We start from the raw sequence: 22,803 nt of genomic DNA, 5'->3' as shown, positions 1-22,803 counted from the left end.
CATACACATTCATTCTCTCTCTCTCTCATACACACACACATTCATTCTCTCTCACACATACACACACACACACACATTCATTCTATCATTCACACACACGCACATATTCTCTCCTCTCTCTCACACACACATACACATTCATTCTCTCTCTTTCACACACACACACACACACACATACACATTCATTCTCTCTATATCCTTCACACACACACACACATACACACACATTCATTCTCTCTCACACATACACACACACACATACACATTCATTCTCTCTCTCTCTCTCTCACACACACACACACATTCATTCTCTCTCTCTTTCACACACACACACACATTCACACTCTCTCACACACACACACACATTCTGTTTCTCTCTCTCCCTCACACACACACACACACACACACACCTGTGGAAACTTTGCTCCTTCTCTGTTCCACTGATACCCTGGGCTACCTGTGGCTTTTTTGCTGCACTTGCATTACTAAACTGAACTCTGTGCCCCATACAAGTAGCCAGGCATGGTGGTGTTAAATCGCTTTTGCTTGCTTGTCATGTGTGACTCCTCATCTAGAAGTGGCGCTTTCATTCTGCTGCAACTGGTCTAAATTACAGGGTGAGCCTCATTCATCAGCGGCTCACCTACACACAGCCACTGATTTCTCCTATCTACTCACCATTCGTTCTGACAGATCTTATAGTTGTTGTGTCTGTTTCGTCTCAGCGGTGTTTGCTTCCAATCCACATTTGGAAACCGACCTAAATAACTAGGTTGTATTTTCTTTTATGGAATGTCTGTAGGTTATCGAATCTCAGGGCAACAGGGCCAGGCCCCTTTTCTGGAGTTTCTGTGTCGAGGTTTTCTGAGGGCACACATCACAGCAGGACCACTAGCAACCACCTGTCATGAGGGCCTCTGGGGTGAGGCAGGCAGAACCTAAAGGAACCAATGCCCAGAACACTGATGAGCAGACCAAAGCTACAAATCTAAAGGGAAAAGCCCGGGAGAGCAGCTGTCACAATCTGCAAAGACAAAGTCAGGGATGTGGAAGATAAGATCCAGGAAAATGGAAAACACCACACCTGGCTTCTCTCCTCAGCATATACCCAGATCACTTACCTTGAGTCCTATATCCCCTACCACGGTATATATTCCTAGAGAAGAATATTCAATATACTCTTTACTAACTTTCTCAGATGCCCAGAAGAATGCTGTTCAGCTAGTGGAGACTCGATACATATAGGAAGGGAAAGAAAAGGGAACATGACTTATGTATCCCGTGACAGGAGGGAAGAGAGAGAAACATTACTACAGACTTGAGAATGACATGAGTCCCTAAGGACCTGGTTTCACCATGAGGTATGTACTTTACCATCTGAATGATTATGAACCTTGTTCTGACCATTTTTATAGGTTCCTTTGACTATACTCAAATGGAAGGTCATAGGGGTACAACAATTTAAAATAAATGAAAAAGGCTCTTGGACACATACTGAATAGAATACATGGGCTGATGGAGGACCTCAGTTGCCTGATGCACTCTCTAAGTGGGCCAGATGCCCAATACCCCTAAGCTCAATTCCACCGATGTTAAGGTATTCCATATTTAAGGACACTGTTTCTGCTTATAGCTGGAAAAGGCCTATCATCTTCCTCTTTACCTCCAGGCTGCCCAAGGACCCTTCCAGGTCACTCCTTCCATCTGTTCAGACAGGTGACTAGCCACACCAACAAGCAATGGTGTTCCCACTTCCAACAACCCCCATTTGTCTCTGACCACTAACCAGTCCTCAGAATGCCCTGGCCAAGAATACAGCAGATGAACATCTTATGCAACCTCCCTATTTGGTAAAACTAAAACTTTGGGTAAAATCCATATTTAAAACATATATGAAAAAAATGTTACATTTAACAATAAAATACTAAAAACTCTTCACAAAGCTGCTATGAAAGAAAGAAGCATGTAGGAGCTAAAAACAAGGTGAAATAAGAATCCCAGAAGGGGCACAAGTTCAAAAGCACTTGGGAGTTTCTTCTGAACCTACTTTGGTAGCTACCTGGGGTGGGGGAAGAAGGGCAGGAGGTGAGGCCTAGGGACCTCCCCCAGATGAAGACTCTAATAGGAACCACCCCCATAGAGGTGGAACTTCATGGAACAACATCCTCAATGTACAGGTGAACAGAGAAAGACACTGGGCCCATCAAAAGTGCAGCATGAAAACAGGACTATCTGAATTTTCCTCTGAGGAGAGAGGAAAGCTACTTCCTCTGAGATCTTGTAACCACCAGCCACCCAGACACAGGCACAATGTCCAAATTCTTGCTACCTATGTGGTACACACACACACACACACACACACACACACACACACACACAAATGCAAGTAGAGAATTTAACAAAAGGTGTGTTTCTGGTGGATAAAGCCCCCAAGTGCCTAAAGTTATCTAATAGCAATCCTCTCTGGCAGAGTGTCCCTTCAGTCCAGCGTTCCAGGATGCCCTCACCCCAGAGTTAATCCCTGTGCCGTGTGGTTAAAAAACCAGCTTCCTACATTTATAGCAGCTTTATGCATCATTGCCAAGACCTGGAAGCAACCACAATGCCCTTCAAGAGATGAACGGCTTTATAAATGTGGTGCATCCAGAGAACAGAATATTATTCAGCACCAAAAAGAAATGAGCTGTCAAGCCATGGAAAGACGGGAAAAAACTTAAATGTGTATCATTAAGTGAAAGAAGCCAATCTGAAAAGGCTATCTACTGTGTTATTCTAATTATGGGACATTCTGGAAAAGGCAAAACTATAGAGACAGTAAAAAGATCAGTGGTTGCCGGGGTGGGGGTGGGAGGAAGAGATGAATAGGCAGAGCACGGGAGTTTTAGGGCAGTGTAACTACTCTGTATGATACTATAATGGTGGATACCTGTCATTATACATTTGCCCAAACCTGTAGAATGCACACCAAGAGTGAACGCTAATGTAAACTGTGAGCTTTGGGTGATAATTGTGTGTCAAAGTAGGTCCATCAGTTGTAACAAATGTACCACTCTAAAGGGGAATGTTGATAGTAGGAGAGTCTATGTGGTGGTGAGGGGGGAAGCATATTGGGGAGGGGGAACAGGGGATATATGGGAAATCTGTACCTTACTCTTAATTTTGTTGTGAGGTTAAAACTGCCCTAAAAAAAATGTATTAATTTAAAAACGTTGTTGAAGATCCAAAAAAAGATGGCTTCTTCCTGATGCCACCGCCCCCCCATCCCCAGTATGTGGCTTAGCCATTTTACAACCTGACTCTCAAAAGTAGACAGATGGTTTTCCCTGGAGCATTTTCAAACTATCAAACACAACCTAACAAGCCTTAAACAAGGTGACAGATTTTTTTTTTTCTTGTGTACAAAGATACGCAAGTTCAGGCACCTATGACTTTTTGTCAACCCACCCTTCAGGAGCAAAGCAGGTCTGCTGACAGGGGCATGGGTGTTAAGGTAGCTAACAGCTCCTCATCCCCAAAACTAAGGAGGGGAGGGAGCGCTTCCAAATAAACATGTTCAAGGAGCCAGAACTGAAACTGAAGACGAAAGGAACACAAGTGGTTTGGAAGAAACTGGATGCTCTGGGCCCTTCTGCTTTGCGACCTGAAACTCATGTAAAAACATCTATGCTTTCGGAACCTAGATACAGCTAGGTGCCCAGATATAGCTCTGAGACTCTGGAGAATGGAAAGGCCCCCTTCTCATGCCTTCCAGCACTTTTCTCTGGATGGACTCCCTCAAAATCCTGGGGATTTTCATAACTTCCAGTGTGCAGGCTTAAAGCAGGCCTGAGGATTTAACGAGGTGAGGGAGGTCTCCTCCTCCTCCATGTGTTCCAGCCCAGAGTGAAGTTGTCCCTGATCCTCAACTGCTTCTAGACTTCGTTCCAGAGATGCACCTCCTTGGTCTAAAGAATGAGGATTCTGGGGGCGCCTGGGTGGCGCAGTCGGTTAGGCGTCCGGCTTCAGCCAGGTCACGATCTTGCGGTCCGTGAGTTCGAGCCCCGCGTCAGGCTCTGGGCTGATGGCTCAGAGCCTGGAGGCTGTTTCCAATTCTGTGTCTCCCTCTCTCTCTGCCCCTCCCCCATTCATGCTCTGTCTCTCTCTGTCCCAAAAATAAATAAACGTTAAAAAAAAAAAAAAAAAAGAATGAGGATTCTGTAGGGGGAAGCCCCCTCTTTCATTCAGAGTATCTTGGACACGGTTTTAATATTAGACACTTGTGCAAATTTTTTATCTGGAGAAAATACTCTAATGCTTATTAGAAGCTTCAAAACTCACTGGAACAGATGACCTTTAAGATCTATCCAACTTAAAAAGAAAATTTGAAAAAAAAAAAAGACTCTTAAATACAGAGAACAAACTGGTGGTTACCAGAGGAGAAATGGGTAGGGGGATGGAATTAAGATGTATAGACTTCCCATTATAAAACAGATTAAGTCATGGAGATGAAAAGTACAGCATAGGGAATATAGCCAATAATATTATAATTACATTGCATAGTGACTACACTTACCATGGTGAACACTGAGTAATGTATAGAATTGTCGGATCCCTATGTTGTACACCTGAAACTAATAGAACTTCGTTAATTGTATTTCAATAAAAAATCTATGTTTCTATAGATCAGGTTCACCTAAAGTCCCAGACACTTTTTACAAACCATTTTCAAAATTCTAGTTTATTCCTACAACAACTTCACAAGCTTAATTTCTTTCAAAGTATCGTAAAATGCTCAAGAAGGACATGTGACAAAGCATTTATTGGAAATGGATAAAGAAAAAGCTTAGAAGGAGACAGTCTGAAATACAACCTCTGTTTCCTTTTCAAAAGAAATGCTATCAGAAGAGCCTGTGGGTACCTCTAATTATCAGGTGTCACACTGAGCAACTCACTGTTTCTGAGTGCTTGGCATTGTTGTAAGTGGGACTGACAATGCAACTGTTTCATAGGCCCATGACAAAGATCATCCCAGGAAAATGTTTTGTAGATTTTATAAATTTAGTGATTAATATGAGCTACTAGAACACCTGTGGACAATATTAAGTTGCAAACAGTTCTAAACCTAAGATGGGCACTGTGTAAGTCACTACTTGTTGTGATTGTTTTTAGGACTATTGTGATAATAATAGTACTGGAGTATAAAGGCAAGGTATCCTTAACTGGAGGAAAGAAGGAGAAAGAAAGGGAAGGGGAGGAGGAGGGGAAGAGGAAATCACTGAAAAGAAGAGGAAGGGGACAGCAACACATAACAGGGTTCCGCCCCACTGTGGGTAAGCAGTCCTCCTGATAAAGCTTCCGCCACACAGAAACCACACTAGCTCCCATTTGCAAAGAGTAAAGGCGCTGAGATCACTTTGGTCCCTCAGTGCTCCCTGATAAATTGCAATACTACCATCAGAGGCCAGGATTTATTAAGCAAAGCCTAGCTCACAGCTGAAGGGACTCAGTGGTTTGTAGCTGAGTCACATGCCGATGAGGCCTGGGCGAATCAGAGGTGTCCGCGTGGCAAAACAGCAGTGACCTCTTCTGAAGCTGCTCTGTTCCTACTAGACCAGTAGCTCACAGGATGGGTGACCGTGTTTTCATATGGGTCCCTCTTGTTTAAATTGTAACTGGCAGATGGGGCAGTAATTGACCCAGATATTTATTTTTAATGTAACTTAGGAAAAAAAAAAGAAAGAAAGCTCATTCGAAGGCTCTAAAAATTGTCCATAATTATGAAGTGATTAAGACCCAGAGTATCACATAAAATTCCTAGAGAAGCTCAACCCCCTATAAGGTTATTTTCTCATATTACATTATGGCTCCATTTTATGTGATTTGAAAATATCAGTGTAGGCACATTCATCAATTGCTTTTGCAATTATGTTTTAAGAACTGCTTGCTATGGCAAATTCCTCTTAATCTCCCTCCTAAATCTTTGAGAATATAATCCTGAAACAATGAAAGAAGAACCTATTTCTACTGCTGGGTGAATGTAAAGAATGTTTTTATTATTGTTCCTTTTCATTTAATTTATTTTCCATGTGAAGAGCCTATGAGAATTTTACTATCAGATATGCTGAAATACTGACACATTTAACTACTTAAAGTCTGTCGGTCTGTTCACCTTTGACCACCACACCTGTTCCCAGCAGTGGTTTAAGCTGCTCAAGGGGAAAGATGGATTGAACAGCGAAATAAGCTAGAGAACATGAAAATATCAAGGTCATACAAAGAATATATGGAACATGCTCTAGTCTTCAGAGGATCCATAAACCATCAAAATGTATTCACTACCCTTTCCCTTAAATGACAAAGAATAGACACTGACACAACCGGGATCTTTGGCCAATAAATCCAACATGAAGGAAAGGCACCAACACTTCCTTGACCATGTGAGGACAGAGGTCTTGTGTTGCCTCATCTGTTGGTGTTTGCAGCTAGCAATCCTTTGATCTATAGAAAATACCTATCTTCTGTGATGTCTAATGCTGGATTGAAGTATTCTGTCAAGCTCAAAATGTCTCTAGCAAAGTGTACCTGTGTGTATTTCATTTCACATTGGGAACTTAGGACAACCCTTTAGCATGGTGATCCCATATCAGCATGAGAGACCAAGTGATTTGGTCAAGATTCTGCATGAGAGCTCCCAGGATAGTTGCTCTTATTTTAGAATCCAGGGATGAAGAGCATCTCTGATGACAAAGCGCTGTTCTGAGGTCAGTAATGCTGGATGAATGTAGATTTTATTTATCACAGTGTCAGCTCCCTTACAGACTGAAAAGTGGAAGTAGACATGAGCGAGGTGATTATTCAGATCATGAGGCCACGCTCAGTGGACAAATCAATTTGCAGATTCTGTGTCCTAACGCTGCAGACCCTGCAGGTCCACAGCCCAGGCTGGAAACCAAATTTGTAGAAGCTTGGAAAGAGAGTGAGTCCACAATGTCCTCTTGTTGAATGATTTATTTTCTCATTTGTAAGTCTAGGGGAAACAAGGTACCAACGCAGTGGTTAACAAAAGAGGCTCCTGCAGGCTCCACTGTCACACCCTCAGCTCTGCTCCTGGCTGTAGCAGTCAGCACTTAGCACATCTAGCAGACATTAGAATGGTCTACTAGAAAATCCCAGTACTCAGTTTTTAGAAAAAAAAAAGAATTCCAGCCTAACTAAAAAGATAACCAGGATCTAGTTGACAAAATACTGATATCTTGAGATCTCAACATTTCAAACTGAAAAGCTGCCTCCATTCTGAATCCTTGATCCCCATTCTCACTTGAAAAAAACATAATGGACACAGACTTCAACTTCCTTTTAGGATTCCAGCAACACAGTGACCTGGCAAGACAAATTTCAACCCTTCTCAAATCTATCTCCCCAATCATTTTTTCTCGGCCTCAGTTTCCTTATCTGACAAAGTAGTCTCAGTGGTTTTCAAAAATTCTCAAAAACTTTTTAAAGCAATAAAACATTAGTCAAGACTGCAACATATAATATAACTAAAAGGGTGAATGAGTTCTCTGAGCAGCTTAAGTCGTTGTTATTTAGTTAGAAAATTCTTCATTATTGGTGGAACCCCTGAAGCACCTTCCTGGAGCCCAAGTGTTCTACGGTCACCCACTTTGAAAGCCACAGGACTAGAAGATGGTCTCTTACAGGCCTGAAATGCCCCCCATGACCTATGCCTCAGAACTGATGTCAGCATTTCAGAGGGGTAGCCCTTCTTGTCAAGAAGCCACGTTTGTCTTTTCTAGTGATCGAGGCTTAGAAAATAAATAAAAACGGTAGTTTTCTCATGACCTATACTTTGTCCGTTCAGGCAGTGGGTCCATTCACCGAACTAATCTGTCTTGAACAGCTCTGTGGATGGGTTGGATGGAGGGGCTATATTTGGTCCCAGGAATTATAACTCTGAGTCACAGGACCCCTGACCTCGGGGCTTGGTTTCTGCCAGGTGGTTTGAGACAGGCAAGCATCTTCATCCTGCCTGTTACAAGTTCAAGGTCAATTTTATGTCTGACATCTGAGGAACAAAAAGTGATCAAATCGCTTATAGCAAGAACTGAACACCGGAATTCTTGAATTTTTAGGGATATGCCAATAACTTAGTAATTTACCTTGACTGACATTGAAATGAGTACAATAAGACTTACTACACACTAAAAAGAGATTTAATGTAGTCTGCAAGGAATTTAGAAAGAGTTTTACATTGCTTGGTAAAATCTGCTAATAACAGAACTCATCACTACTTCAAAGAAAAATGGGATCATTAATCTCATGCAAGATACATAGACATGTACATCCACCCAAACACTTCAGAAATTAAGTCAAACTAAAAAAGTATACTGAGTTGCTTTATATTAATGAGGAAATTATTCAATGCTTTGTTAGAGCTCTCCAGCTCAAGGATATAAGGATCTGCATTTGGAGAGGGGGTGGCTATAACCTACAACGAACACAGAGGAGGAAAAGGAACAAATGGCTTCCATTGTTATGTCGTGTGCACATTCTGTGGGCGGACCCCAGTCCACTATCAAGCGATGCTTCATAATCCTTCACTTGGATTTTTTTAATGTTTTCACTTATTTTGGGGGGGGGGGAGGGGCAGAGAAAGAGGGAGACACAGAATCTGAAGCAGCCTCCAGGCTCTGAGCTGTCAACACAGAGCCCGACACGTGGCTCAAACCCACGAACCATGAGATCATGACCTGAGCCGAAGTCAGATGTTTAATCAACTGAGCCACTCTGGCGCCCCTTCACTTTGATGTGTAATGCCCAAGAGCTAGAGTGGTAGAAAGCATATGTTATCCTCAGTTTTCTAGAACATTTCCAATTTGAAATAATTTTAATTTCAAATAAGAACCTCACCACAACAATACTGGCTTCCTAAAATAGCACTGCCTCCATTTTACAAGAGAGGAAACAGTCCAGGAAGCAAAACTGCCTGAACACCGACACCACTGGAAGGTAAAATGAGGACTCCCACACTCTGTTCCTCCCAGACTAGGCTCCGGCTCAGGACTGCATTTGGACATGATGCCTGAAAATCCACTGGAGTGTTCCACTGAAAGAAAGTATCTGGGCCTCAGCTTCTGAGTGGTGATTGTGTAAATGTCACTTCTGAGAAAAAGTTATGCAGCCCCTTTCATGCTTCTGGTTTTGGTGCTACTTGGCTGTGCAGATTTCTAAAAGCTTTTGAATAGACTAATAAACATGGAATTGTTCTGAACATCTGTAAGCAAAATACGAAAAGATATTACCCAGTGAATGAACATCCTGGGTTTTCTAGCCAGAAATGGGGTTATTTGTGTATTAGGCTAATGCACTGAAATTAACCCAGAATGCTTACCCATTGCAGAATGTCTTTTCATATTTTCATCTGTGTAGTCATTATTATGAAATGTAAGAATAATTCTCTATCAGGGTATTCAGAAATCTGAATAGCTCAATTACTTCTAAAATCAATGTAGTAAAGCAACAGCATGCCAGTTAATCAGTCGGTTTGCATAACAAATGTTTGGGGGAGTTGGTGTGTGTGTGTGTGTGTGCGTGTGTGTGTGCGCACACACACACACACACATGCATGTGTGTGTAAAGAGAAATCCAGGGTCAGCACAACACTTTAAAACAAATGTGAAAGATCAAGCCTCCATTTGACATCAGAGAAAGAATTCTGGAAGACAGGTACTATTTAATTCATTCAAGAAAGGCTACATGAAATCTAGGCTCCTCGTGGTTATGCCATTCTAGGTTTCTAGGGGTTCTCTAGTACTAGGCATATACTGAGCTTTTAAGGAACACCAAATGAATGAGTAACTCCTTGGAAGTCATTTTAGGATTAGAATGATGGCCACTAGGACTTAGATTACTTCTCAGCACACTATTAGAAACAGATCTGAAACACCACAAGAAATAGTGGCTGAGCAGCAGCCATGAACAATGCCACCTCATATCCAAGCTATGACTGGGGTTCCCAGTGCAGGAGCTGGTGGTGGGCAGCTCTCCAAGGGCTCAGAATTCAGTCCTGGAACAGCTATAGGAGATGCAAGTTTCTTAGCCTGTGGCTCTGGGTTCAGTGCTAATTGATGAATCCAAGGAAGGGAAGTTTAAGTACCTGCTCCAGGAGAAAGGTCACTTTTAAAACAGGTTTAATTGAAATGATGGACACATGGGAGGGGCAGGAATCTCCAAGGAAATGCAAGGAGGCAGTCACAGCCTTTGGAAAATCACTGTGGTTTGCCTTCTCTCAGCTTTTTGAAGGCCAAAATTCCATTTTTATCATTTAATTTAACCCAAGGTTAATGTGATATGGAGAGAATGACCTGTGTAGACTAAACTCACAATAAACTGAGATATACATCTTAGAATGGCATTTAATTGAATTTGAAATGAGAATTAGGACAGTCTGGCTGACCAACCTGGTCTCATTGCATTTTCTTTCTGTAAATAATCTCCACAGGAGGACAAAAGATGAGAAGTTTCTACAGAGTGTGGATCAGAATAAGAGGAGTTACTGATAAAACTTAAAAGCCTCAGGTATCAGGCTCTGGGAGTCTGTCCAGCAGCCAAACCTTACAGAACAACCTGGAGGGTGCCTGCCAGACTTCCCCTTTCCCAGGCTGGCCTGGCTGAACAGCCTCCCTGCAGAGGCCCTCTTTTTTATCCTTTTTACATAGGGCAGAGCATTCCATTGGGTTACTTAGAGGTCCTACAGACCAGGAAGTCAAGCTCTCTTCTAAGTGACTTCCTGCCTCCACTCTGAGGCATTGCAGGCTTATTTTATACTTTATTCCCAAAGGGCAACTTTATTGCCTTGAGGAATTGCTGTCCCTTGTATCTTGTATAGATGTCAGGCTCAAGTATCACACAGATCACCCGGCATGTAACATACCTATTAGTGAGCCATCAATGAATGTTCTACTGACAGGTCAGAGTCAACTCTATTCACGTGTCACCATGGGATCACCTCTTTTCCTGGTTGTTACTAGAAGTCATACAGCTTTTCTATGTGCCTAAAGCTCGGGTTTCAGAATCACAGGGGCATCAATAGCCAACATTAATATGCATCCTACCTGGATACACACCAGCTTTTACACTCACACACACCCTAGCTTGTTCACTCATCCCCTGAGGCAGTGCCTACCCACCAGCATGTGGTCATGACAAACTTCAGCCAATGTTTCTGGTTCCATGGCTTCTGATCACCAATCTGTGTGCCAAGACAGTGATGTGGAAGCTCTGCCATTAGTCATGTGTTGGGCTGGGGGGAGGGGAAGTGATAGAGCTACAATGGCTAGCTCTACCTCTTTTGGATTTTGAAAATTGCCTCCCACCCCCACTCCAAGTGCTACCCCTCTAATTCTAGCACCTGCCCCAAGAAACCAAATGGTATCTTAGGCTCAAGTGTACTTGCTATATGAGAGAAGGAATTTGGCAGACAGTCCAGGTCCTTAGGCTTCATATCTTGAATGAATGAATGAATGAATGAATGAATATGTTTACAAAATACTTTTTGTTGTGACCAAAATTTTACAAACTTAATTACAAACACAAGAGTAAGCCATTTTGAAATAAATCCAAATATTGGAGCACAGACTAGTGTTTCTCTCATATGAAACCTCAGCAATTATTATGCATCTTAGTGGAGCCTTGGTTTTTCTTCCTTGCAAGTCAGACCCCTCCAGGGCTGACTCCTTCAATAAGGCTTTGAGGACCCAAGGCTTCAGCAGGGAAGCCCTGCCGGTATAACCTGCTTTCTGTCTCCCCCATCCTCTCCTCGGTGAAAAATCTTTAATTAGCTGGTTGCCATAATTACTCTAGCTGAGGACCTTGTTTGTTCTCCTTCCCTGCTATTTCCAGGGATCTGAAGGCTCTACTACTTCTATGCCAGAGGGTCCTTTCTATCACAGTTTCTCTCTTTTTGTTTTTCCTTTCATGATCAGGACGAAAAAAAAAAAAGCCCAAGGAAAGAAATCATCTCTTTCTGTGTCTGGATAAGACCCCATAACCATCTTTTCCCAATCAGGAACAAGTTTCCATGACAACCATGTTTCCCAATGCCACCACTAACTTAGCAGGTAGTGTTCATATCAAATAGAGTTCTTTACCAACCTCTGTGGCTTCTGTATAAGACTCTAAGATACCAGCTGTTTGCATGAACTGTATCTTAAAAGAGTTTTGTTCTTTGTCATTCTAAACATCAGAAAGACAAAAAAAAATTTTTGCTTGGTATTTTCTTTACTGTAATCATTAAAAAGCACACCAATTTTTCAAAAGTATAGCAGAAGGGTTGACATGACGAGACTGTGTGACTTGGTGGAGGAAAGTATGAATGAATGAATGGAGAATCACTGGGATATGACAAGTGGGTGACTGACACCTTGGTCAGTGGCACAAACTTAGAGCTGGGAGCTGATGAGCTTGGAATTCCTGCTATACATGGCCTTGGGAAAGTTACTTTTCCTCTCTGAGCCTTAACACTCCTTCTGTAACAGACAGAAACTGAGACATTTCATGGAATTCTTTGGAAGATTAGATGAAAGGAAAAATACAAAAAGTGCTTATTACAGTGGCACATAGTAGGAGTTCAACAAAGGGCAATTAGAATACTTTTCTTATTAACATAAAGAGTTGAATGGGACCAAGTCTGAGCAAACAAGCAACCACAGTATTCTAATTGATTATTAACATTTTGCTGGTGGAGAATAATAGCATAAGCAGTAGATATTTGGAGGTTTTCTTAGCAACCTTTTCTCTTAGGTTATTAAGTCATGTCTGCAATCATGGGAAGGAATCTCTTCATTTCCATTCCTGAGACTTAAGAGGATACACCTGGGCAGTCTCCAGGGTTCGTCTGAATCTATTTATAGCTCTGCATAAGCATTTGTTTAATTTTGAAACAGATGCAAGGAAAAAAACTGGATGAACCATGAAAGTATTGGTTCGATCTTCCACATTCTCAACACTAATGAATATATTTCAATTCTTCTGTAAAGGCAAGTAAAGCAAGAAAATGCATGTTTTCATGATATTTTCAATATTGCACAGCTCAAATTTCATTTCCAAATCAGAATTAATATTGTAGCAAACAAACCAACATACTCATTGTTGAACAAACTCCCGTACTCCAACTCCTCCCTGACCTGCATCCACGGTACCCTTGGAGAGTTGAGAGGGCCCTCCCCAAATTATACAAATTCAACCCTTTATTTTTAAAAGATAAAACTATTTATGTATTTTTAAAATCCATTTTTTATCAATATTATCTATACTACACATCTAGATAATAAATGTTCCCTATCAAGAACTCTTAAAATATTGAATGAAATATTCTTTTCAAAAAAATGTGTTTTACAGTGTGGATGTTCCTCAAAAAATTAAAGATAAAACTATCAAATGATCTAGCCATCTCTCTTTTGGCTGTATATCCTAGTGAAATGAAATCAGGAACTCAAAGAGAGCTATTCCCCACGTTCACCTCAGCATCATTCACGATAGCCACAGTTTGGAAACAATCTAAGTGTCCATCAGCAGAAGAATGGATAAAGATATCATGGCATATAGACAACAGAATATTATTCAGCCTTACACAAGAAGGAAATTCTGCCATTTGCAACAACATGGATGAAACTGAAAGAAACTATGCTAGGTGAAATTAATCCAGACACAGAAAAAAAATGTATACTGCATGTTCTCACTTGTATGTAGAATCTAAATTAAAAAAAAAATTCATAGAAGCAGAGAATAAAAAGGTGGTTACCAGGACAAGAGTAGAAGGAAACAGGGAAATGTTGGTTGAAGGGTACAAACTTTCTCTTATGTAGGATGAATTAGTTCTAGAGATCTAATGTACAGCATGGTGATGGTAGTTAATAATACTGTATCGTTCACTTGAAATTTGGTAAGAGAGTAGATCACAGGCACTCTTGCTACAAAAAGAAAAGTATGCGGAATAATAATGTTAGGATGATGGAGATGACAATGAGAAGGATGAGGAGATGATAATGAGATGAACATTAGTTAAGCTAATGTTAATTAGCTTGACTATTAGTAATCATTTCACTATGTATAGCAAAACATTATGTCATACTCCTTAAACATATACCATTTTTTTTTGAAAAATGAGAAAAAGTGTTTAAAAGAAAAACCTATGCTTTAAATGCTACCTGATAGGGCTCCTGGGTGGCTCCATTGGCTAAGTGTCTGACTCTTGATTTCAGCTCAGGTCATGACCTCACAGTTCATGAGTTCAAGCCCTGTATCCAGCTCTGTGCTGACAGTGCAAAGCCTGCATGAGATTCTCTCCCTCTCTCTCTGCTCCCCCCACCCTGCCCCACACCCTCAAAATAAATAAATAAATGCTAACTGAGCTGGCAGAGAAGTAAAGGAAATCCTTGAAGGCCAGAACAAAAACCAAATCCAAAATGGTTACCTGGTACTTGAGCTAGAATTTGCCATGGGGCATCTGCCTATCCTGGTAGCCAAATAGTTTTCTGACAAGGGCTAGATCATAAATATTTTAGGCTTTTCGCCATACCATCTCTGTCATAGCCACTCAAGTCTGCCATTGTGCCATGAAAACACTGACACATAATATATAAATAAATGGGTGTGGCTGTATTTCTATAAGACTTTATTTACACAAACTGGCAGTAGGCAGCTTATAAGCCAGTTTGCTATCCCTTCATTAGAGCCTAAATTTTAATGTCTTACCCACAGACAAACAATTATGGTGTGTGATATGTCTGTCCCATGTAATAGACTATTGCAGTCCTGCCTTTAGGGGATCCCTCCCACATTTTCTCTAGGCTAGAACATGTGACTTGCTTTGGCCAATGGAAACAGTAAATGTGATATAAACAGACACTTAAAAGGTGCTAACAGAATGGGGCTTATCCTCTCTTGCTGTTCCTGGGAATCTCTGTACCCACCATGTGAATTTGCCCGGAGCGAATGTGCTGAAGACATGGTCCATCATTCCCATTACCCCAGCCAACAAAAAACAACAGCCAGCACCAAATGCAGACCTATCAGTGAAGCCATCCTAGACCAATTAGTCCCCAGGCAGCCCACCAGTTGACTGGAGTCACATGAGTGAATTCAGACAAGACCAGCAGAAGAACCACCAAGATTAGCCCAGCTAAAATTGCTGACCCACATAATCATAAGCTGATAAATGATTGCTTTAGAATTTTTATGGTGATTATTATGCAACAATAGCCAAACGATACATTCCATAAGAACTCTATTATCTTCTTAAATATAAAGTGAGAGGCCAAAAAACATATTTATAGAAATGGGAAAGAAAAGACTGAGGAAACACGAAAAATCATATTTGCAGTTTGAAGATCCTGTCACCTGCCAGAAGAGACAAGTCCTTTCTTGCTCCTTATAATAGAAGTTGGAAAAAATTCTTCGTACCTGAACAAACTTCTTTATAAGTAGGATTGGAAGTGTAGCCTCCAGCATAACCAACTTGAGTTGAATATACTCCTTTTATAGTCCAGAATTTCCTCTCAGCTCCCCAGAAACAGCCCATTCCTAAGAAAAACATAAGATACTGATTAGTCCTTTGTCAAAAACAACTAGTAATTGCATATTAGAAACTCTGTTATCCTAAAAATGAGAAGTTGTTCATGTCATTTGGTAATCAAAAATAACTAAGATGTTATCTTTTAAAAAAGGAAAGCTTCATGGAAGCAACCTAAGTATCTGTCTATTGACAATGAATAAGGAAGATGTGGTACACACACACACACACACACACACACACACACACACACAGGAATATTATGCAACCACAAAAAAAGGATGAGATCTTACCATTTGAGACAAAATGAATGTACCTAGAGGGTATTATGTTAAGTGAAATAAGTCAGAAAGACTAATACCATGTTATTTCACTCATAAGTGGAATCAAAAAACTAATAACAACAACAAATGAACAAACAACAAAAAATAGAATCAGATCTATAAATACAGAAAACTGATGGTTGCCAGAGGGGAAGGGGGAAGGGGGTTGGGCAAAATGGGTGAAGAGGAGTAGGAGATACAGGCTCCCAGTTATGTCATGAATAAGTCATAGGAATAAAGGGTGCAGCATAAGGAATATAGTCAACGATATTGTAACAGCAATGTTTCAGAACAGATGGCAGCTGTGCTTGTGGTGAACACAGCATAACGTCTAAACTTGCTGAACTGCTATGCTGTACACCTAAAACTATTGTATCATGTGTGTCAACTATACTCAAATTAAAAATGAAACATGTTAGAAGTCAAGAATAAAAAAATTAATTAAGAAGAATTTTTAACGCCTAAAAATAATTTTATTTAAGGTTATTTGCATAGAATGCCTATTTGCTTTAGTTGTGCAAAAACTTAGGAAGCCTCAAATTTTAATGAAGTTAGTAAAGCATACCTTTCCAAATAACTGAGTAAAAAGATAACTGCATTTCAACACTCAATTCATTTTGGACTTCCCAAAACATAATAACCTATATTAATAGCATAAATTTATTTAATGATCAGCATCCTAGTTATGCTTTTTTATTTTTATTTTTTTAAGTTTATTACTTTATTTTGAAAGAGAGAGAAAGAGAGAGAGAGAGAGAGAGCACAAGAGAGAAGGAGACACAGAATCCCAAGCAGGCTCCAGGCTCTGAGCTGTCAGCACAGAGCTCAACTCGGGGCTCGAACTCACGAAACCATGAGATCATGACCTGAGCTGAAATCAAGAGTCTGATGCTTTACTGACTGAGTTATGTTATGGTTATGTTTTTTTTTTTTTTAATTCTAGCAAAGACAGGTAACACTGAGACAACTGGGTGGCTAGTCACTTAAGCGTCCAACTCTTAATTTTGGCTCAGATCATGATCTCATGGTTTGTGTGTTCCAGCCCGGTGTGGGGCTCTGTGCTGACAGTGTGGCCTGCTTGGGATTCTCTCTCTTTATCTCTCACTCTCTGTCCCTCCCCAACCCCCACCCCCCAATGCACATGTGTGCATGTGCACACGCACTCTCTTTCTCTCTCTCTCTCAAAACAAACAAACAAAATAAAGGTAACACTAACTTACTGACTTCAGTAGGAAAACTTAGCAAAATCAACACAGACTGATGCAGTTTTCAATTAACAATTTTACACGTGTTCAGTTTCTTCAAAAATATTTAAGTTGCTATAAACTTTCCTGTGATAAATCAGTGCTCACGAAAGGGAATATTTTTCTGAGTTCTATTACTAAATACAATGAATGAAGAAAGAGAGAGAAGGGGAAAGGCAGAAAAAAGAGATGACAAATATACAAAGAAACTCACAAAAAATAGTATTCTATTCAACTAGCAAACACTGTGCTCATATCACTAGTTATTGGATTCCTTTGAACATATGGTAAAAATGAAGACCAATCTCCCAAGAATGCACATATTTACACACTTCCAAAATGTTGCTTTACATCTCCCTGGGCTTCAAATAAAGAACCCTAATTTTCTACCAGAAGTTTCTAAACCATCCACAACTACTATTCTGTGACCAATATCTAGATGTAAACAAGATTACTGCCTCGCTCAAGTTTTATATGGCTTTATTAAGTCATATATAATTAAGATCTTGGGTAGACTAACAGTTGGCAAATTAATATATGCCTCCTACTCCTACAATCACTGGATTTGTTAGACTTGATGACAGAGCTGAAAGAAAAATTAGATGGAAGTCTACTGAAATTTTTGACATTTGTTAATAATCTACTTTAAAAATTCAGAGCAGTAATAACCAAAACACATTGTGCATAATGCTATACATTATACAAAAATATATTTGCTCCAATGTGAGGGGAAATACACTAAGAATAGATTAACAGTTAAACAATATGATAGAGCCAAGTGATAAAAATTAATGCAGTAAAAAATTACTGTTGTGATAACAATACAACATGGAAATATGTATATGATTACATTATAATTAAGGCTAAATTTAAAAGGAAAAAAACATACATATATGCACGTTCTTATTACAACTATGAAAAAAACATCCATACCAAAATAGACTAGAAAGAAATATACAAAGTTATAACCATGATTGTTTTATAGGAGAATACAGGAAATTTTTTCATTTTTCAAGTTTTTCTGTAATAGATTCATATTATTTTAAAAATGAAAAATGTATACACATTTTTAAAAAAGAAAAAATTCAAAGAAAAACATAACCATATGCATTGTTTGAGTTACAACTGCTAGACCATCTTCCCTGTTTGCAAGTTGTTTGCTGCTAGAGAATATAGTTAAATATTTACTGAAAAATTGACTATCCTCAAATCTCTGGAACAAGAATTCACTATTAATTTTATTCATTGCATTTCTGGGATGAAGGAATTATATTAGTCAAGATTTTCCAGAGAAACAGAACCAATAGGATATACAGAAAGGGAGAGTGAGAGACATTTATTATGAGGATTAGCTCCTGCAATTGTGGAGGCTGAGGAGTCCATGATGCGTAGTCTGCAAGCCAGAGACCCAGGAAAGTTGGTACCATAATCCCAGTTGAAACCCAAAGGTCTGAGAACCAAGAGGCTCAATGATGTAAGTCCCAGTCCAAAGTCTGAAGGCCAGATAATCAGGAACAATGAAGTATGAGGGCGGGGGAAGATGGATGTCCCAGCTCAAAGATTGAGTAAGTTCACTCTTCCTCTAGCATTTTATTCTATCTGGGCCCTTGACAGATTGGATGATGACCCCACTGGTGAGGGTGACCTTCTTTCCTCAATCTACCAATTCAAATGCTGATCTCTTCCAGAAACATCCTCACAGACACATCCAGAAACAGTTAGCTGGGCATCCCTTAGCCATGTCAAATTGACACATAAAATTAACCATCACAGGAATGACAACAGTGAACCTCTGGAGGATAAATAAAAAGTAAGCTGGGAAGCATTACTGAGCTCAAACACACCCAGGAGTTGAGTAGTGTGATACGCTGAAGGTACTCTAGACCTATGAAGTTCAGAAATCTGCTAAGTTCACTGAATAAAATACTTCTTTCATGCACAATGACTAACATTAATGGTACAAAAGGGTACTTCAAGCTTTCGGCATTTTCTGTACAATGTAAATGATGGGCCATTTTAGCAATCAGCCTAACCTGACCATTGTCTATAGTCTCATACTGATGGCCCAGACCCTATATCTTCCCTATATCCTCATGCTTTATAGAGTTATAACACTTAAAATGGATCTTGGCCAAACCAAACAAAATCTTTGTGGCAAGTTATTTAACCTCCTTTTGATGTTTAATAGGGATCAAGAAGAGACCCCCTGCTAGAGGGAGGATGACCCAACTCCAGCTGGGCAAAGGCCTGCAGGGGGTGGTCATGTGTGGCTGAAAGAATGCTCAGGGGCCTGGTGTGTAATCAATGTCAAAATTTCTGGAGAGGTACTTAGCTTAGAATAAGGGTTATTATAAGAATAAAACTCCTCCTTGAAGCAATCAGATATTTTCTGGTGGCTTCCAGTATAACCTAAGCATTCAATTATTTGGTTTTGAGTGTGTGTGTGTGTGTGTGTGTGTGTGTGTGTGTGTGTGTATGCACTTAAAGAAAACAAGTGTATGGCAGAATTTCTCAGAATTCAGTAAACACAATCTAGTAATACATTACTAGACTAACTTTAGTAAACATAATCTAGCAAAAAACATAAATAACAAAAAAGACAATACGTGCTATATTCTTTAAGATATTTTATACTTTAACTTTTTATTATAAAGGAAAACATAGGAAGAGAAAAGCCACACAGAAGAGATACATATCTCAATGCATTATTATTAGGCAAGCATCCTTGTAACCACCACCCAGGTCAAGTAATAGAAGTTTGCCATCGCCCTCAGATATCCTTCCTCATGTCACAACCCAATCACAACTCCCTTCCTCCCTCTAAAAGTAACTGCTATCTGACTTTTACAATATTCACTTCCTTGTGTTTCTTTAATATTTTTATCACTCAAGGTGTCCATCCCAATTCTATAGTTTGGTGGTGCTCATATTTAAAAAATTTGATACATCCTTAAGTTCTTCTAATCAACATGTGCCCTCTCCTTTCTTTCCTTCTAATTTATCCATTGAAGAAAACAAGGGTCACTGACCTGCAGAGCTTCCCACAATGTAGATCTTGCCAACTGCATTCTCATAGTGTAACTCAACCTGTTCCTCTATCCTCAGTTATTTCCTGAAAATTTGCAGCTGGATCAAGAACCATGATCAGGCTCAGATTTCATCCTTTTGACAAAACTACTGGTGGTACTATGTTCCTTTTTATGTAACTTTAAATTTTTCCCCAGTTTTATTGAGATATAATTGGCCTATGACATTGTGTAAGTTTAAGGTATGCAACATTATTTGGCATACATACATACATATTATGAATAACTACAACAACAAAGTTAGTTAACACAACCATCACCTCACATAATTACAATTTATTGTTTGTAGTAAGAATATGTAAGATCGATTAGCAACCTCCAGGTATACAGTATTATTAACTATAGTAATTATAATAAATATTAGATCTCCAGAACCCATTCATCTTATAATCAGAAGTTTGTACCCTTTGACCAATATCTGTCCATTTCCCCCACCCCTCCCAACCCCCAGAAACTACCATTCTACTCTCCATTCCTACGAATTTGGTTGGCTTTTTTTTTTTTAAGATTCCAATGTTAGTGAGATTATACAGTATTTGACTTTCTTGGTCTGACTTATTTCACTTAGCATAATGCCCTCAACGTCTGTCCATGTTGTTACAAATGGCAGGATTTCCTTCTTTTTATGGCTGAATATTATTTCACTGTATACATACCACATTTTCTTTATCTAATCTGTCAAAGAACACTTAGGTTGTTTCCAATGTCTTGGTAACTATGAATAATGTTGGAATGAACATGGGGGTGTAGATATCTCTTCAAGATAGTCATTTCATTTTCTTCAGATATATACCCAGAAGTAGTACACTTGATCACATGCTAGTTCCATTTTTAATTTTAGAGGAACTTCCGTATTGTTTTCCATAATGGCTGTGCCAATTTACATTCCTATCAACAGCACTGGTGTCCCCTTTATTCCTCACCCTAGCCAGCACCTGTGACCTTATGTCTTTTTGGTAACCACCATTCCCACAGGTGTGAGGTGATACTTAATGCAGTTTTGATTTGCATTTCTCTGGTCATTAGTGATGCTGAGTGTCTTTTCATGTACCTGTTGGCCATTTGCATGCCTTCTTTGGAAAAATGTCTATTCAGGTCCTCTGCCATTTTCAATAAAATTATTTTTTTTTGACATTGAGTTGTATGTTCTTCATATATTTTGGATATTAACCTCTTATCTGATACATGGTTTGTGAATATTTTCTCCATTCCATTGCCTCTTTATTGTGCTGATTGTTTCTATGGCTGTGCAGAAACTTCATATTATGATGTAATCCCACTTACTTGATTTTGCTTTTGTTGTTTGAGTTTTTGGTATCTGAAATATTATTGCCAATACCAATGTCCAGGAGTTTTTCCTGTAAGTTTTCTTCTAAAAGTTTTATTATTTCAGGTCTTAGGCTGAAATCTTCAATTCATTTCAAGTTATTTTTGTGTGTGTGTGAATGGTGTAAGATAGGGGTCCAGATTCATTCTTCAACATGTGAATACCCAATTTTCTCAACATTATTTATTTATTTGGCTATCTTTTCCCCATAGGGTATTCTTGGCTTGATTTTCAATTATTAGTTAACCACATATGTGTGAGCTTATTTCTGGGCCTTCTATTCTATTCCATTGGTCTATGTGTCTGTTTTTATGGCAGTCCCCTACGGTTTTGATTACTATAGCTTTGTAGTATAACTTGAAATCATAAAATGTGATGCCTAGAGCTTTGTTCTTCTTTCTCAGAATTGCTATTTGGGGTCCTTTGTGGTTCCATTCAAATTTTAAAATTGTTTTTCTATTTCTATGAAAAATGCCACTGGAATTTTGATATTAGGTTTGTAAATATATAGATTGCTTTATGGAGTATACATATCTTAACAATATTAATTCTTCCAATTTATGAACATGGAATATCTTCCATTTCTGTCTTCTTCAATTTCTTTCATCAATATCTTATAGTTTTTAATGCATAGATTATTCCATTACCTCACGTAAATTTACTCCTAAGCATTTTATTGGTTTTGATGTCATTGTGAGTGGGATTTTCTTTATTTCTCTTTCAGATATTTCATTGTTAGTGTATAGAAATGCAACTGATTTTTGTATGTTGATTTTGTATACTGAAACTTTACTGAATTCACTGATTAGTTCTAACAGGTTGTTTTGGTGAAGATTTTAGAGTTTTTTCCATATAAAATAATGTGGTCTGTAGACAGAGAAAATTTTACTTCTTCCTTTCTGATTGGAAGCCTTTTATTTCTTTTCCTTGCCTAATTATTCTGGCTAAAACTTCCAGTACTATGTTAAATAGGACTTTTGAGTGAGCACTCTTGTCTTATTTCTGATCTGAGCAGAAAAACTTTCAGCTTTTTCACCACTGAGTACAATGTTAACTATGGGTCTGTCATGTATGGTCTTTATTATGTTGAGGTATGTTCCCTCTATAACTTCTCAAATATGTTGAGAGCTCTTGTCATGAAAGGGTGTTGAATTTTGGCAAACCGTTTTTCTGCATCTTTGAGTCATATGATTTTTATCCTTCACGCCATTTATGTGATATATCACATTTATTGCTTTACATATGTTGAACCATCCTTGCATACCAGAAATAA

General features: G+C 39.2%; 1 protein-coding gene across 2 annotated transcripts in view; it reads right to left on the bottom strand.

The window, feature by feature from the left end:
* The window catches only part of MSRA (methionine sulfoxide reductase A), a 455,305-nt gene that overhangs the window by 210,189 nt on the left and 222,313 nt on the right, over window positions 1-22,803 (bottom strand). For both annotated transcript variants that reach the window (XM_047857420.1, XM_047857421.1), the window contains one exon: window positions 15,442-15,561. In XM_047857420.1, coding sequence (XP_047713376.1) covers window positions 15,442-15,561 — 120 coding nt within the window. The remainder of the gene's footprint in view (window positions 1-15,441; window positions 15,562-22,803) is intronic.

The sequence above is a fragment of the Prionailurus viverrinus genome, chromosome B1 (assembly GCF_022837055.1).
Source record: "Prionailurus viverrinus isolate Anna chromosome B1, UM_Priviv_1.0, whole genome shotgun sequence".
Taxonomy (NCBI): Eukaryota; Metazoa; Chordata; class Mammalia; order Carnivora; family Felidae; genus Prionailurus; species Prionailurus viverrinus.
Note: the sequence above shows the minus strand (reverse complement) of the source record. Positions and strands in the feature narration are given on the sequence as shown.